This window comes from Crassostrea angulata, chromosome 6, assembly GCF_025612915.1.
Source record: "Crassostrea angulata isolate pt1a10 chromosome 6, ASM2561291v2, whole genome shotgun sequence".
Classification (NCBI taxonomy): domain Eukaryota; kingdom Metazoa; phylum Mollusca; class Bivalvia; order Ostreida; family Ostreidae; genus Magallana; species Magallana angulata.
Window position 1 is genome coordinate 30,640,662 of NC_069116.1, and position 14,518 is coordinate 30,655,179.

Here is a 14,518-nt window from a genome sequence, read left to right on the forward strand (position 1 = left end):
CTTATATTCACACCAAAATAGGCAATACAGTGTTTTTCTCCTAGCTGGTCTGTTTGTCACACCTTATGAAGGTCACACCAATATAATTTTTTATTCGCCAGACCCCACCCGCTTATATTTAAATAGAACTCTACAAATGATATTATTAAATTCATAAATCAGAAACAAAGAAGAAAAGATATATCCGTTCACACAAATTTATTTATGTAACACCTAAAAATTTTTGTCTACAAAAAATAATTTTATTATTTAATTGCTCGCCTGCTCGTACCTTTTTTCACTGGATTTCCAACGAACAAGAAACTATATTGATGTGGCCTAACTTAATTTATAAACTATTGATATTGTCACACAGAAAGAACTGTTACAGCCAATTATTCCACATAATGCATGTGACGGGTACCATAACTTCCATCCCTTGAAAGACAGAGGTCAGCCCATGGAAGTCAATATGGTGTTCATTCTCACTCTCTCAGCGTCCCATGTGTGTAATAAAGGTCGCGGTCATAGCAGAACAATTAAATTAGTTAATATGGGTTGCATATTTTTCTGCAATGATAGCTGCCTTTGTGAAGCACCAAAGAAAGCCTTTAATTGTTTGACAAACTTCATGATTTCTTGACATAATTTTTTTTTAAATATTAACAGGCAGAGCATCCAGATCCAGGAAAGGTTTACAAAGGGTTTCGTCGTTCGGGTTATCTCCCACACAATAAGAAAGGCAGGCTGATAGCTAAGCTACTCAATGTTGCATTCAGCAGGCGGTTGGTGTTTACCATAGGACGGTCAAGAACTACAGGCCATGATGGAGTAATAACTTGGAATCATATACATCACAAAACTAGAATAGACGGAGGACCAGCAAGGTAAGTCTACTGAAAATGCATAGTTTTAGTTATTGAAAACATTGAGATTTTTAGGTCGCCTGATTATCTTTATCGAGTCAGGTTACTTGTTGCTCTGGTCTTCTATCAGTGTGCATTGTTAGGAAACTTTTGAACATTTTGACTCTTAGTAGCAAATCTTGACCATAACCCCTTCCCTTCCCAGGAGCCATACATTTCTTTTTAAAACTTATGATTTAGTATTTTCTTCTCTCCTCTTGGATGTCCTGCAAACAAAGTAAGAAACTGGGTTCAAATTATTATGATGAAGAGAGCCATGAATTCATGGCACCAGGATCAGTTGTTCTGGTGGTAATCTAGGGCTCTATTTCTAGTATGATGAATACATGTTTATACAGTTTCCTGATTTTCACGAAGCCTCTAGCAGGCAAAAATGCATTACTAAAAAATACAAGGATGCCTTTACAAACTTTGTGAAAGTTAATCAATATGTCTAGTGTTTTGGTGGAGGTCGAGGCTCTTCTTACATTATTAAAAACATGCATTACCTCTATGAAAAATGTTTCCTCTTTTATTTTACTTCTTACATGTAGCAGCTTATCAGATGAGTTATTAAATAGGGTTAATTGCAGAAGACACACAGACCAGCAGTTTTAATATGTTATCAATGTAATTCATGACATCATCAAAGGAATGAACCTGATTATCATAAGCTTGCTCCATGTATCCATGTTGTAATGGAGTGCATGGTTATGATGAGTAAGGATACCTATACAAAAAGCTTTAAAATTAGACTCTTGTTGCTATAGCAACAAAAAGGTCTTCCGTTCCTCATGTATTAATCTGCACAAAAAATCCAGTTATCTTTTAAACAGAAAATGGATACAATATATACATTTTGTCTCTCCTCAAAGTTTAGATGTTCAAGTTTTTGTTCGTTATATCTTGTTGAAAAAAGGGTTTAGTCTCGGGACCGGAAACGAACAAACAGAAGTGATTTAAGAAATGGAAAGTAAATATTTTAGTACATTTAACTACGTACGTTACTGTTCATCACATTGAGTAAAATGTTTTTAAAAAAGTTAAAAGTTAAAAAAAAAAGTTCTTTTGCTTGAACGCTTCGAGTAATAACCGGAAGTGACGTAGGACCAAATGAAACCCGTTAAACACATGTTCAACAATGTCCATTATCTATATAAGTTTTGTGTCTTGATCTATCTCAATTTCTGAGATAATGTGGGTTCTTTGTTTTTAAAAAAAGAAGGCTACCTGAGATATTTGAGATGTCTCACCGGAAGTAGAACTTTTTTTTACCATGTGTAGATGACCTTTCGTATTTCTATAGCTAAAATGTTACTTCAATGCTAAATAACCAAAATATTTTTTAAAAATCAAAATTGAGTGTACTTCCTGTGACGACCGGAAGTTACGCCGGACAAAACAAAATAGTGTTAACACATGTACATACATAGGTCTATCATCCCACAAACTTTGGTTGTTCAAGTCGTTACCGTTTTTGAGATCTCGTCGAAATGAGGTTTTTTGTCTCTGGACAGGAAACGGACAAACTGATGTGCTCCATGAAAATTAAATTTGTTATTTCTTACTTACTTGCCTATATAACATTATTATTTATCAAAGTAGCTAAAACTATCAAATGAAAACAGATAAACGGATAAACAGCTTGTTTTGTTTGAACTATTCCGGTGTGGACCGGAAGTGACGGAAGGCAAAATGAAACAGTTTAAACATATCTTCAATCAAATGTCTTTAACCAGTGAAAGTTTAGTGTCTTGATCACTTACAGTTTCTGAGATCTCGCGGGTACAAAAAATGTTTTAAAAAAGCTACCTGAGATAATCGAGATATCTCACCGGAAGTAGAATATTTTTGTTAATTTAACATTGTATGGATGACACATGTAAGGATCTATACTAATATCTTTATTCTATGGAAAGTAAATTAAATACGTAAAAACAAAACATTTTGAAGAGCTTCCAGTGACGACCGGAAGTTACGCCGAACAAAACAAAAATGTTTAAACACATCTACAACTATTGGTCTATCCTCCCTCAAAGTTTGGATGTTCAAATCTTTATCGTTTCTGAGATCTCGATGTGACAAGCTTTTTGTCGCGGGACAGGAAACGGACGACAGGAAATGAATTTTCAAAAAATGAAAAAAACGCCTAGAGATATGATCATTCTCTATCAGTCCTAAAAACATCAAGTAAATATATCGAGACATATCTGAGAAATCTTGTGGACAATAACTGGGAAAAAAATAATAATAAAAAAACCTTACAATCACTATAAGGTCTTCCGTTGGAAACGGAAGACCTTAATAATGATCTAGATTCCAGGGGTTCTGGATAATGACATTCATTTAGGAATAACATACTTGATTTTGGTTTTTTAACCCGGTTTTCCAACGAAAAAAATCCAGTTATTAAATTGGTGAAAATGGCGAGTGGGTGGGCGGCTGCCAAAAGAGTACCCTCATTGTACGGATAACTCCTCCTACAGTTTTCAAAATAGGACATTGTTCTTTTGCAGATCAATAGTACATATATCAGTGGTGTGCATATTACTAAGACTTTGATTTCAGATAATTTATGAAAAAATACCAGCTTTTGAACTTAGTCATTTTTTGGAAAAATATTGCATATAGGGTACTCTCATTGTACGGATAACTCCTCCTACAGTTTTCAAGATACGACATTGTTCTTTTGCAGATCAATTGTACCTATATTAGAGGTGTGCACATTGGTAGGATTTTGATTTCTGATAATTTATAAAAAAACACATGCTTTTTAATTTAGTCATTTTTTGGTAAAATATTGCACATAAGGTACCCTCATTGTACGGATAACTCCTCCTACAGTTTTCAAGATAGAAAGTTATTCTTTTGCAGATAAATTGTACCTATATTAGAGGTGTGCATAATGGTATGATTGTGATTTCTGATTATTTATGAAAAAATACCAGTTTTTGAACTTAGTCATTTTTTTGGCTAGATATTGCATATAGGGTACTCCATTTCACTGGATACGGTAGGTAGTGTTTATCAATTCTGGGTTGACATGGATTTTGGATACAGTTGACATAAAAAAACCGGTTTGCTGTCACACTGACGGCTTTTCACTTCTTTTGAAGATTTTTATTTATAAGAGAAAAATGAAGAGTTTGGTTGAAGCACATATGAATTGTATGTCAAATTACAACCAATCTTTTCATCATAAGATGTAAATGCAGAACATACAATTTGAAACATACCTCAGAATGTAAATAATTATACTCTCTCAAATGGTTGTAGATTTGGTTACCCTGACCCCACCTACCTAGACCAAGTGTTGGAGGAGTTGGAGGCCAAAGGAGTCACTGAGGAGTCGGCTGATGATCCAGAGGAATACAAGGAGTACTCAAGAGAATTTAGATATTAGTACTTGAAGGAGAAAAAATATATACATGCCTTTTATGTAGTTAATATTCTTTTCAGAGTGGATCCAGTTTATTCATTATTAAGGTCTTCCGTTTCCAACGGAAGACCTTATTGTTATTGCTTTGATTCTTTTCCTCTATTATTATTATTATTCTTTTTTTTTTCTCCCACGTTTTCTCAAAAACGCTTCAGCCGATTCTCATGAAACTTTCAGATCTTATTCATGACAAAATTTGTAAGAAAATTACACGAGCTTTTTTTGGTCGTCACTTCCGGTACCAAGATATTAAAGATTTTATGTTTTTGCTTGTTCACGATTTTTCTAAAAAAGTATTCAGGATAGGACATTCAAATTTTCAGAGAAGGTAGAGAGTGAACGGCCGCAGTGCCCTTCGCATATCCGAACGTCCGCCGTTACTTCCGGTCGTCACCGGAAGGAAATGAAAAACCTTAAATTTTTAATTATTTGGATTTGAATTTTTTTTATTTTTTTATTCGATAGAGACGCTCTCGAAACTTCAGAATATGAAATTCGTTTTAAAATCGATCCATGCATTCTTGAGATTTTGGACTCCAAAGTTCTGAAGCGAGGGTCCGCGTAGCTCAGTCGTTAGAGTGGTGGACTTGTGCCCAGGCGACCCGGGTTCAGTCCCTGAGTGCCGAATCTTTTTTTTCTCTTATTTGTGTTTTGATTAATGGTTTTATCTTTAAAATGATGGATTTGAATGTTTTCCGTTTTATTTTTGTCATAAATAAAAAAAAATAGCGGCTTTTTTCAGTACAAATATAGACTTTTCTGTTCTATCAGCAGCTCTCTAAATTCCGACGCTCGTGGCATCGCCGACATTAAAGACATGCCGCCGAAGTGCCCCTGCAGTTCGATCGCATTAGAGTTCGCTGGGTCGCTTTGCCGGCATCAAAGAAATGCCGCCATCTCAATGACTGTATGCACACAACATTTAGCAATGCACCCACGTTATTCTACTCGGCTTAAAAAGGAGGACTGCTTAGTATTTATTCCCATATATAGATACACACATGCATGTATACATGCGTTTATTGACATAGGTTGCTTATATATTGATTTCCTGAACATTATAAAACACTATGTAATCTCTCTCTCTCTCTCTCTCTCTCTCTCTCTCTCTCTCTCTCTCTCTCTCTCAAGTACAAATGTTTTAGCATTTGAATAAGAACTAGTACGGGTAACATGCAGTAAATTGGATAGAGGGTAAATGCTTCTTATTGATTGGAAGTCAACGCTAAAAAGTCATTTTTATTAAAGATGGTGTACTTTTTCCTTTTTTGTGCATGTCTATATACTGATAAGATAGAAAAACCTCTGAAGTTAATACACGTATACTATACGTAACGGGTGACTGTGACAAGGTTTAAATACTGACCACCCGTTTATGAGAGTTTCAGCCTAAGAATGAATAGATTTTAAAAAAAAACCAATAGTTACATCTTTCAAACAACGCTTATACATTGTTCTAACATATGTATTTTATTTAGAAATTGTGTAATATGTGATATTTAGAATTTAATATTCTACGTTTAATATAGAAGTCACCGACCGACCCCCCCCCTCCCAATTCATAAAATCATTTAGTGTTTCTGGTCCGATTTTACTTGATCTTTGATCTTGGCCTTTAATTTCAACTAATTACCATTCTAGATTACTGTACTAATTACCAGACCCATTCGTTCATTAATTACAGAGATGAAGTTTTTGGCATTTGAGTTTCAATTGTCGTGTTTGACATGTACTATAAAAAAAAACTAACTCCCGAGCCCCTTACTCGTGTAAAATGCCCATACGCGTTTGGACAATAAATCTGATGTTTTTTTTTAAATCATTTTAAACAATATATGTTTAACGAATCATTGATTTTTAACCTATAGGTATGTTCAATACTTGGAATATGTTGACTCAAACAGGCGTATACATATCAAAACCTACAAATACTGTCATTTTTTAGAACTTCAAGGCATTTTCTTTTATAGAGTGGGTCTGTGCTCCATATTTTTCTCATAGTCTAATTAAGGTCTATTGGAAAACAAAACGATTTCAATCAACAAAAACGTGGAGAGAAGACCCACTATACATTAAAAATATCATTTTGTATCCCAACAACTGAACGTTTTGAAAAAATAGTACAAGTCCGGTAGTTCTTGACCTTAGTCACACATAATATTTAAAAAGCCCACTTTGTTGTGTCTGAAATGGCTCAGTGGTTAGAGTACCTGGTATAAGCTAACCTTATATATCTAGGGTTTTTATGTTACGGGTTCGATACCACCAAAATTTCCGACAATAATTTTTTTCTTATTTATTGTTAAATATATCAAAAACTGACTATAGTTAGAAATTTTGCTTTTGCAAAGTTGTATTATAATATATTTGAATAGATTTAATTGGGGAAAAATAAATTTAAAATTGTATTTCACTACTAAACCGAATTGGCATTTGCGCCATCTTATTCCCCCATCTTCTTTGTGTAAATGTACCTCGGACCCCAATCTTATTGTCTTCCAAATATGCAGCGGATTGAACAATTAAGAAGAAATTTTTGAGATCAAACGGCGAGTATAGCCTGTACGGGGAATTAAAATGTACACAGTACAAGGGATGTAAGCAGCCGCGTAATATTTCTGTTGCATGTATATTTCTTGTTTTCCGTTTAGTCTGTATCTACGATAGCGTGTGAACTACTTATGAATGTTAGAACTGTGGAAATTACTGTCATCAAATTTTTACCGAATAAATTTACGTGTTACAGATTTCGTTATTTCTACATTTATAAAGATTTTATCAATCCTGCTGAAATAAAACAGTCAAACATAATAGTAAACGACACGAAAAAATATTCTCAACACTGAAATACATGGGTAAAATGCATCAGTCATTGTTTTAGGACTTCCCCTAATTGTTGTTAACCGAATCCGAGATCCACACCTCAAAATTCTATTTTCGATTTATTTACGACGAAAATCAAGCTCGGGTCTTTTCACCCCCCTCCAGACACAAACACGCATTTCAAATGACCTCGCACTGTTACCAAACCTGAATAGTCAGACATCTTACAGGTTGTTTATCATCTCATACAAAAACTCAGCTCCTCTCCCGGGCGGAAACGCCCCAAATTCAAAGACAAAATCGGGATTTATTTGCGTCAGCCATGTTTTGAGACACCTGCAAAGGCTGTGTGTTCTAATCTCGCCGGAGCCAAGATTTGTTCTTTCTCTCCTTTTTATTTAATTTTCTAACTAAAATATTCAACATAAAAGGGTTGTTGGACTGTAGTACAAGTTGAAAAACACTCTTCAATTAAGATTAAGACAAAAACAGTCTTTTATTATAAGGGTCTTCTATTATAAGACCCTTCTAGTCTTATTGTTATTAGGGTCTTCCGTTTACAAAGGCAGACCCTCTTTTTTTTTTATTACAGGTCGTTAGACCTGTTATTAGGTCAAAAGACCTCTTATTTAATTTGAAATAAAATGGGGCTGGTCCATTAAATTAGGAGTCCAACGGGGTGTATAATCCTTCATCCATCGCTCTTTTAGATCACATCTGCATTTCCTGATATGTTTCGTTGATGAAGATAAAAGGCAAGGTCATTTCCTCTTCTAAAAATCGGACGGAAGACCTCCTCGTTGCTCGCAACGAGATCGTGTCTAGTTATTATTATTTTTTTTTCTCCCACGTTTTCTCGAAAACGCTTCAGTCAATTTTGATAAAACTTTCAGATCTTGTTTATGACAACATTTGTAAGAAAAGTACGTGGGATTTTTTTGGTCGTCACTTCCGGTCCCGAGATATTAAAGATTTTATGTTTTTGCTTGTTCACGAGTTTTCTCCAAAAGTATTTAAGATAGAACTTTCAAATTTTTAGAGATCGTAGAGAGTGAACGGCCGCAGTGTACTACGCATATCCGAACGTCTGCCGTCACTTCCGGTCGTCAGCGGAAGGAAATGAAAAACCTTAATTTTTTAATTTTTTGAACTTGAATTTTTTTTATGTTACTATTCGATAGAGACACTCTAAAAACCTCTGAATATGAAATCTGTTTTAAAATCGATCCATGCATTCTCGAGATTTTGGGCTCCAAAGTTCTGAAGCGAGAGTCCGCGTAGCTCAGTCGTTAGAGTGGTGGACTTGTGTCCAGGCGACCCGGGTTCAGTCCCCGAGTGCCGATTATTTGTTCTTGCTTAACTGTGTTTTGTTTAACGATTTTATCTTTATAATGATGGATTTGAATGTTTTCCGTTTTCTTTTTGTCATAAATAAAAATAATAGCGGCTTTTTTTCAGTACAAATATAGAGCTCTTTTCTGTCAACTGCTCGCTAAATTCGGACGATTGTCGCATTGCCGGCATCAAGGACATGCCGCCGAAGCACCCCTGCAGTTCGACCGCATTAGAGTTCACTTAATCGCTTTGCCGGCATCAAAGAAATGCCGCCATTTCAATGATTGTATACACACAACATTTAGCAATGCACCAACGTTTTTAGTATTTCACATGGCTTAAAAAGAAAGGTTGTTTTGTATTTATTCAAACATTTTGATATGTACATGTATGCATGTATACATGCGTTTATTGACAAATGTTGCGTTTATATTGAATTCCTGAACACTAAAATCTCTCTCTCTCTCTCTCTCTCTCTCTCTCTCTCTCTCTCTCTCTCTCTAAAAGATCTACTACAGGTAACATGGAGTAATGAGGCTAGAGGCTAATGTACATTTGACGTCAAAAAAAGTAAATACGTATTTTTTTCTAGTTACGGGATATTGTCTACGGATGTTATTTTTTGAAATTCACTGTTCAATGATTTAATTACAAATCTATTGACTGTCTGGGATTAAAAAAAACCGATTTTTATTATCAACTGAATGCTTAACATTGGTCATTTAGACATAACACTTGGGTATCGTTTGGATTCGGGAAAATGGGGAATAAATAATCATACTATATTTTTAATGATGTAGGTTATTTTATTTGCTGACTTACCAGATTTTTTTATTATGCAGTTATTGTCGGCAAAGAAAAACTTGAGACAAAAAGAAATATAATTCATATGAAAAAGCAGATAAAACAATTATTAATTTCTTTATCAAATCAGAGACGTAAATGTTATTTATGTCTCTGATCAAATCGATTTCTGATCTCTCTCTCTCTCTCTCTCTCTCTCTCTCTCTCTCTCTCTCTCTCTCTCTCTCTCTCATCATACATATGTAGTGTTTAGCATGTAAATGTTATGGCATTTTATATATTTTATTTCTGAAAACTTTAAAAGTAAAAAGTAAATCCATAAATTGCGTTTGATGTAAGATTTTAAAAGATTATTGCAAATGTTTCTCGACTTGTTGCAATACTGCTGTTGTCATAGGCAAAATCCCATCGTGAGCTCTGGACCGGTAAATGTCCGAGTAAAAATAAACTGGCGACTTCGAGAGAATAATGCGTATATCTCCCCTATTGTAAGACCCATCAACTTAAAATTCGGCAGGAGTGTATCTCAGACATTACTTTTATGAAAAATACATGCACGTTGCGAGTGTTTTAAAGATTAATTGATTTTTTAGGATTTTGAAGCGAGCTGGTAGTTTTCTATCTGGGTCAGAGTTCGACCTCTTTCTTTATTTATGGTTTCATTGAAATTAATGTTGAAATGGACTTGGCCCCTGTGCAGCCACGTAATATTTCTGTTGCATGTATATTTCTTTTTTTCCGTTTAGTCTGAATCTACGATAGCGTGTGAACTACTTATGAATGTTAGAACTGTGGAAATTACTGCATCAAATTTTTACCGAATAAATTTACGTGTTACTGATTTCGTTATTTCTACATTTATAAAGATTCTATCAATCCTGCTGAAATAAAACAGTCAAACATAATAGTAAACGACACGAACAAAAATTCTCAACACTGAAATACATGGGTAAACTGCATCAGTCATTGTTTTAGGACTTCCCCTAATAGTTGTTACACGAATCCGAGATCCACACCTCAAAATTCTATTTTCGATTAATTTACGACGAAAATCAAGCTCGGGTCTTTTCACCCCCCTCCAGACAAAAACACGCGTCAATATTTCAAATGACCTCGCACTGTTACCAAACCTAAATAGTCAGACATCTTACACTTTGTTTTTCATCTCATACAAAAACTCAGCTCTTCTCCCGGGCGAAAACGCCCCAAATTCAAACACAAATTCGGGAATTATTTCGCGTCAGCCATGTTTTGAGACACCTGCAAAGGCTGTGTGTTCTAATCTCGCCGGAGCCAAGATTTGTTCTTTCTCTCTATTTCTTTCTCTGCTATTTATTTAATTTTCTAACTAAAATAATCAACATAAAAGGGTTGTTGGACTGTAGTACAAGTTGAAAAACACTCTTCAATTAAGATTTAGACAAAAACAGTCTTTTATTATTAGGGTCTTCCGTCTTCAGCGGAAGACCCTTCTATTCTTATTGTTATTAGGGTCCTCCGTTAACAAAGGAAGGCCCTCTTTTTTTCTTCGGTTTCTTTTTATTACAGGTTATTAGACCTGTTATTAAGTCAAAAGACCTCTTATTTAATATGAAATAAAATGGGACTGGTCCTTAAAATTAAGGATCCTACAGGTGTATAATCCTTCATCCATCGCTCTTTTAGATCACATCTGCATTTCCTGATATGTTTCGTTGATGAAGATAAAAGGCAAGGTCATTTCCTGTTCTAAAAATCGGACGGAAGACCTCCTCGTTGCTCGCAACGAGATCGTGTCTAGTTTTTTTTTATGTTTGTTTGATTATATTGAAGCATACATATATGAAAAGTGCATTCTTCCTTTTGGTTGTATAAGATTTTACATGCTAAAATTAAGAGATTACTCCTATGACTTGTTAAAGGACCTACTGCTATTAGAATGTTATTTTACTGTAGACAAAACTAAAATTGTACATGTGAACTATATCCGACCTCTTTGACTGACATGTATTACAGCTATTTAAAGCTGCTTGGTCTGATTTTATATCAAATTTTATGCATGCTTTTAAACGATGGCTATGCTTAGTATATGTATAATAATAGACATTGCAGTAGTTTTACCCGTCAATTATGCCAAATTTCAATGAAGAAAAATACGTACAAAATTTGCTAACAAAACAAACGACATTAAAAGGTACCGCGTTATTTCGCCTCATGTTAAATTTCATCCCTAAAACGAGACGGGTATGGTTGTATTACGACTTTGACATCGCATTAAATAAAGGTCGAAATGATCAGACAAATTACAAATAAACATGTGTACGTTTTGTTCGCTAATATTTCAAAAGTCTGCCTTCTTTACAATCGATGCATAGCATGCGGGTTGAATAACCCCAATCATTCGGGGGACGACACCAAGCGGTTTCCTTTTCTAAAAATTCCCGTGATGCATCTTTGTTTGTTTTTTCGTTTGCCCAAATAGAAATTATTTTTATTTACTTTGAATATTTCTAACTTTGAAAGAAGACTGATTCTGCTGGTGTAAATACGAGAAAGTCCATAACTTTCTAAGATAACTGATTTGTATGGAAAAATTTTGATACTGTAATTACAAAAAAATCGGACCAAGCAGCTTTAAGTTCTTTAATGCTGTGTTAAATTTTAAAGTTTACCATTTTTTACTACATATTATATTCACGTTTCAAGAATTTTATTTTTAAATTTCTTTTAAGTATTGAAGTTTGACAATAGATGACAATAAATGTATAATTTGACGTTTTGTAGAATTTAGAATTATATATATGTAAGATTATTAAAATAATTATATCGGAGTACATGATCTACTCCAATTTCATATCAATAAATATTTTATCTATCTGTCAATTTTGTACAGCTTTTCTTCATTCAAAATTAAAGAAAAAAGATTCAAGTCGTTTTGAAGCATTAATGTAGCACTGAGTTACTTGGATATAAAAAATGCAAGGAAACATTTCATGTAAAAAAAACTTCTAAGATTTAACGAATATAAAAATAAATGTATTGACTTTAAAGTTTTATCTATTAATATTGAAAAAAAAACCCAACTTATAACGTTTGTTTTCAGCTTCTAAATCACATTGTGATTGCTTTTCCATCAACTTACTTTTCAATAAGTGTTTTTACTTTTGGTATATTGCCCACATCCATAAAAGTAGTTTTAACTTGTGCATAATTTTACCCATGACACAATGATTAAAATGATATTGTTCTCTATTTTGCAAATGATTTATTGCAAATTTTATTTTACATGTGACACATTGTATTTGTTTAATAAGCGATGGTTTTGGTTTGCATTATGTTAAGAAAAAATATATATTTGTTGTTGTGTTATTTTTGTCAAAGGATTTTTAAATTACGCTAACTTGTTCAGTTTGCTTTTGAATTATTATTTAGATATCGTCGAAAAAAAATTATTGTATCTTAATAAAGCTTTTTTGAAAATGTAAGGACGATGTTGAACCCTCAAAGGTATTGAACAACTATTTTGCATTTGGTTTTGCAATAGCACGAACAATACAAAAGAAATGTTCCATCGCCTTTTTTCCATATTTTAGTAAACTATGTTAGAAATTGTATCTCTGAATTATTAATATATTTATTGAGTTGTGGTGTTTTACATGATTAATGACAATAAAATAATTGCAGGTTCACAAAAGAATGCTTTTTAAATTTTACATGTACATGAAATATTTTAGATTTGGCAATTTTGTGATTATTAAGTAATTGCAGATAGCAGAGGAAAGAGTCATAAGTTCATTTGTAGTTTGAATTGTGACGAGTTGCTATCATTCTGTAATTAATACTATTTTCACCTTATATGTTAGAAACACAAACTTCTATCAAACTGCACAAAATTTTTCTATATATTTTGAGTAGTATAATATCTAACGCAGATTGGTTCAATTTAAAAAAAAAAGAAATGAATAAAATATACCGTGGAGAGAATATTTTCTTCTTTTGTAGTTTTTATGGTGTGCTCTTTTAAAACATTATTGTTCATATCAGTTTTTATAACGTACATCTACAAAGCTTAATTTAATCGTTACGCATTAAAAGCATAATGGTGACGTTCACCCTCCAAATAATAAAAAAAAAGACAAAAAGTAACATTTCCTTAAAAATCCCCAAAAATACAGGTTTGTTGTTCGTCGTCTTCAATTTTATTAACGTTATCAAAACAATTAATTTCTAAGAAGTTGTAAATACACGATATTTTACTTAAGTGTTTTAAGGTATCCGATCCATATTAGGACCTATTTTTTTTTCCAACCTTGAATATCCATCGTGTATTTAATACTTTGATATTAAGGAAGGCCGGGGTCTTCTCGTTATCAGACATACTTCTTATATTAAGAAATTCTTGAAATTTTGACACAGTCAAACAGATCATATAACCAAATGATTCTATGAGATTAACCAAATTTGACTAACTTGTTTTCGAATCAAGGTCAGGTCAAGGTCACTATCTTTTTCCTCAATTTAAAGAATAATACAAGTAAATGTAGTTATCTGCAGTTTTGTAGAAATCTGATAAAGATACGACGTTTCTATTCTTCAATGAAATGATAAAATATAAGATTATCTATTAGCTTATAATTCTAAATTGAAATTAATATTTAAACAAAAATTGAAATTGCTTAGCCCGCATTTCCTCCAATTTTTTTGAAATTTGAAGATATTTTGATTATTTTTTTATGCTTCCAATTATAAAATGCTTCTTATTTTTACATATAATGAAAACCTTATATAAAGGGATAAATTGACAGAAGCTATAATATTTTGACATTTTAATAAGAGAAAATCCGATTTTAGTGATTTTTCACACAAAACTATATAAAGAATGATTGTTTAAAAAAAACTAATAAAAATGTGAATTGATAGGCAAATCATATTTTAAAAAAATTCTCAGAAACCCAAGCACATTATCATTAGCTCAAATTAGCTGAAAAAATCCAATATTAATGTTACTGTTTTAAAAATGCTGAATAGACTCGTGAATCTACAGCAATTCTGAATTGCCAGAAATTGTGATATTTTCCTACGCCAGTGTTCCGCCAAAAAATAGTCCTTGTTAGATTCAAAACTTTTATTACTATTTCTATGCCAAGTTGATGATAAAAGAAAAATATGAAATTTTAATTTCCCTCATCTTGATTTAATGACCATTTACTTTTGACAAGTCGAAAACCAGAAAAGACTCCTTCCTTAATTTGAA

At 33.1% G+C, this 14,518-nt stretch overlaps 1 protein-coding gene across 2 annotated transcripts in view; it reads left to right on the plus strand.

Moving 5' to 3' along the window:
- The window catches only part of LOC128187351 (E3 ubiquitin-protein ligase TRIM36-like), an 83,111-nt gene extending 78,750 nt beyond the window's left edge, over positions 1–4,361 (plus strand). For both annotated transcript variants that reach the window (XM_052857765.1, XM_052857766.1), the window contains 2 exons: positions 649–866; positions 4,161–4,361. In XM_052857765.1, coding sequence (XP_052713725.1) covers positions 649–866; positions 4,161–4,287 — 345 coding nt within the window. In that variant the 3' untranslated portion in view covers positions 4,288–4,361. The remainder of the gene's footprint in view (positions 1–648; positions 867–4,160) is intronic.
- The last annotated feature ends 10,157 nt before the right edge of the window (positions 4,362–14,518 follow it).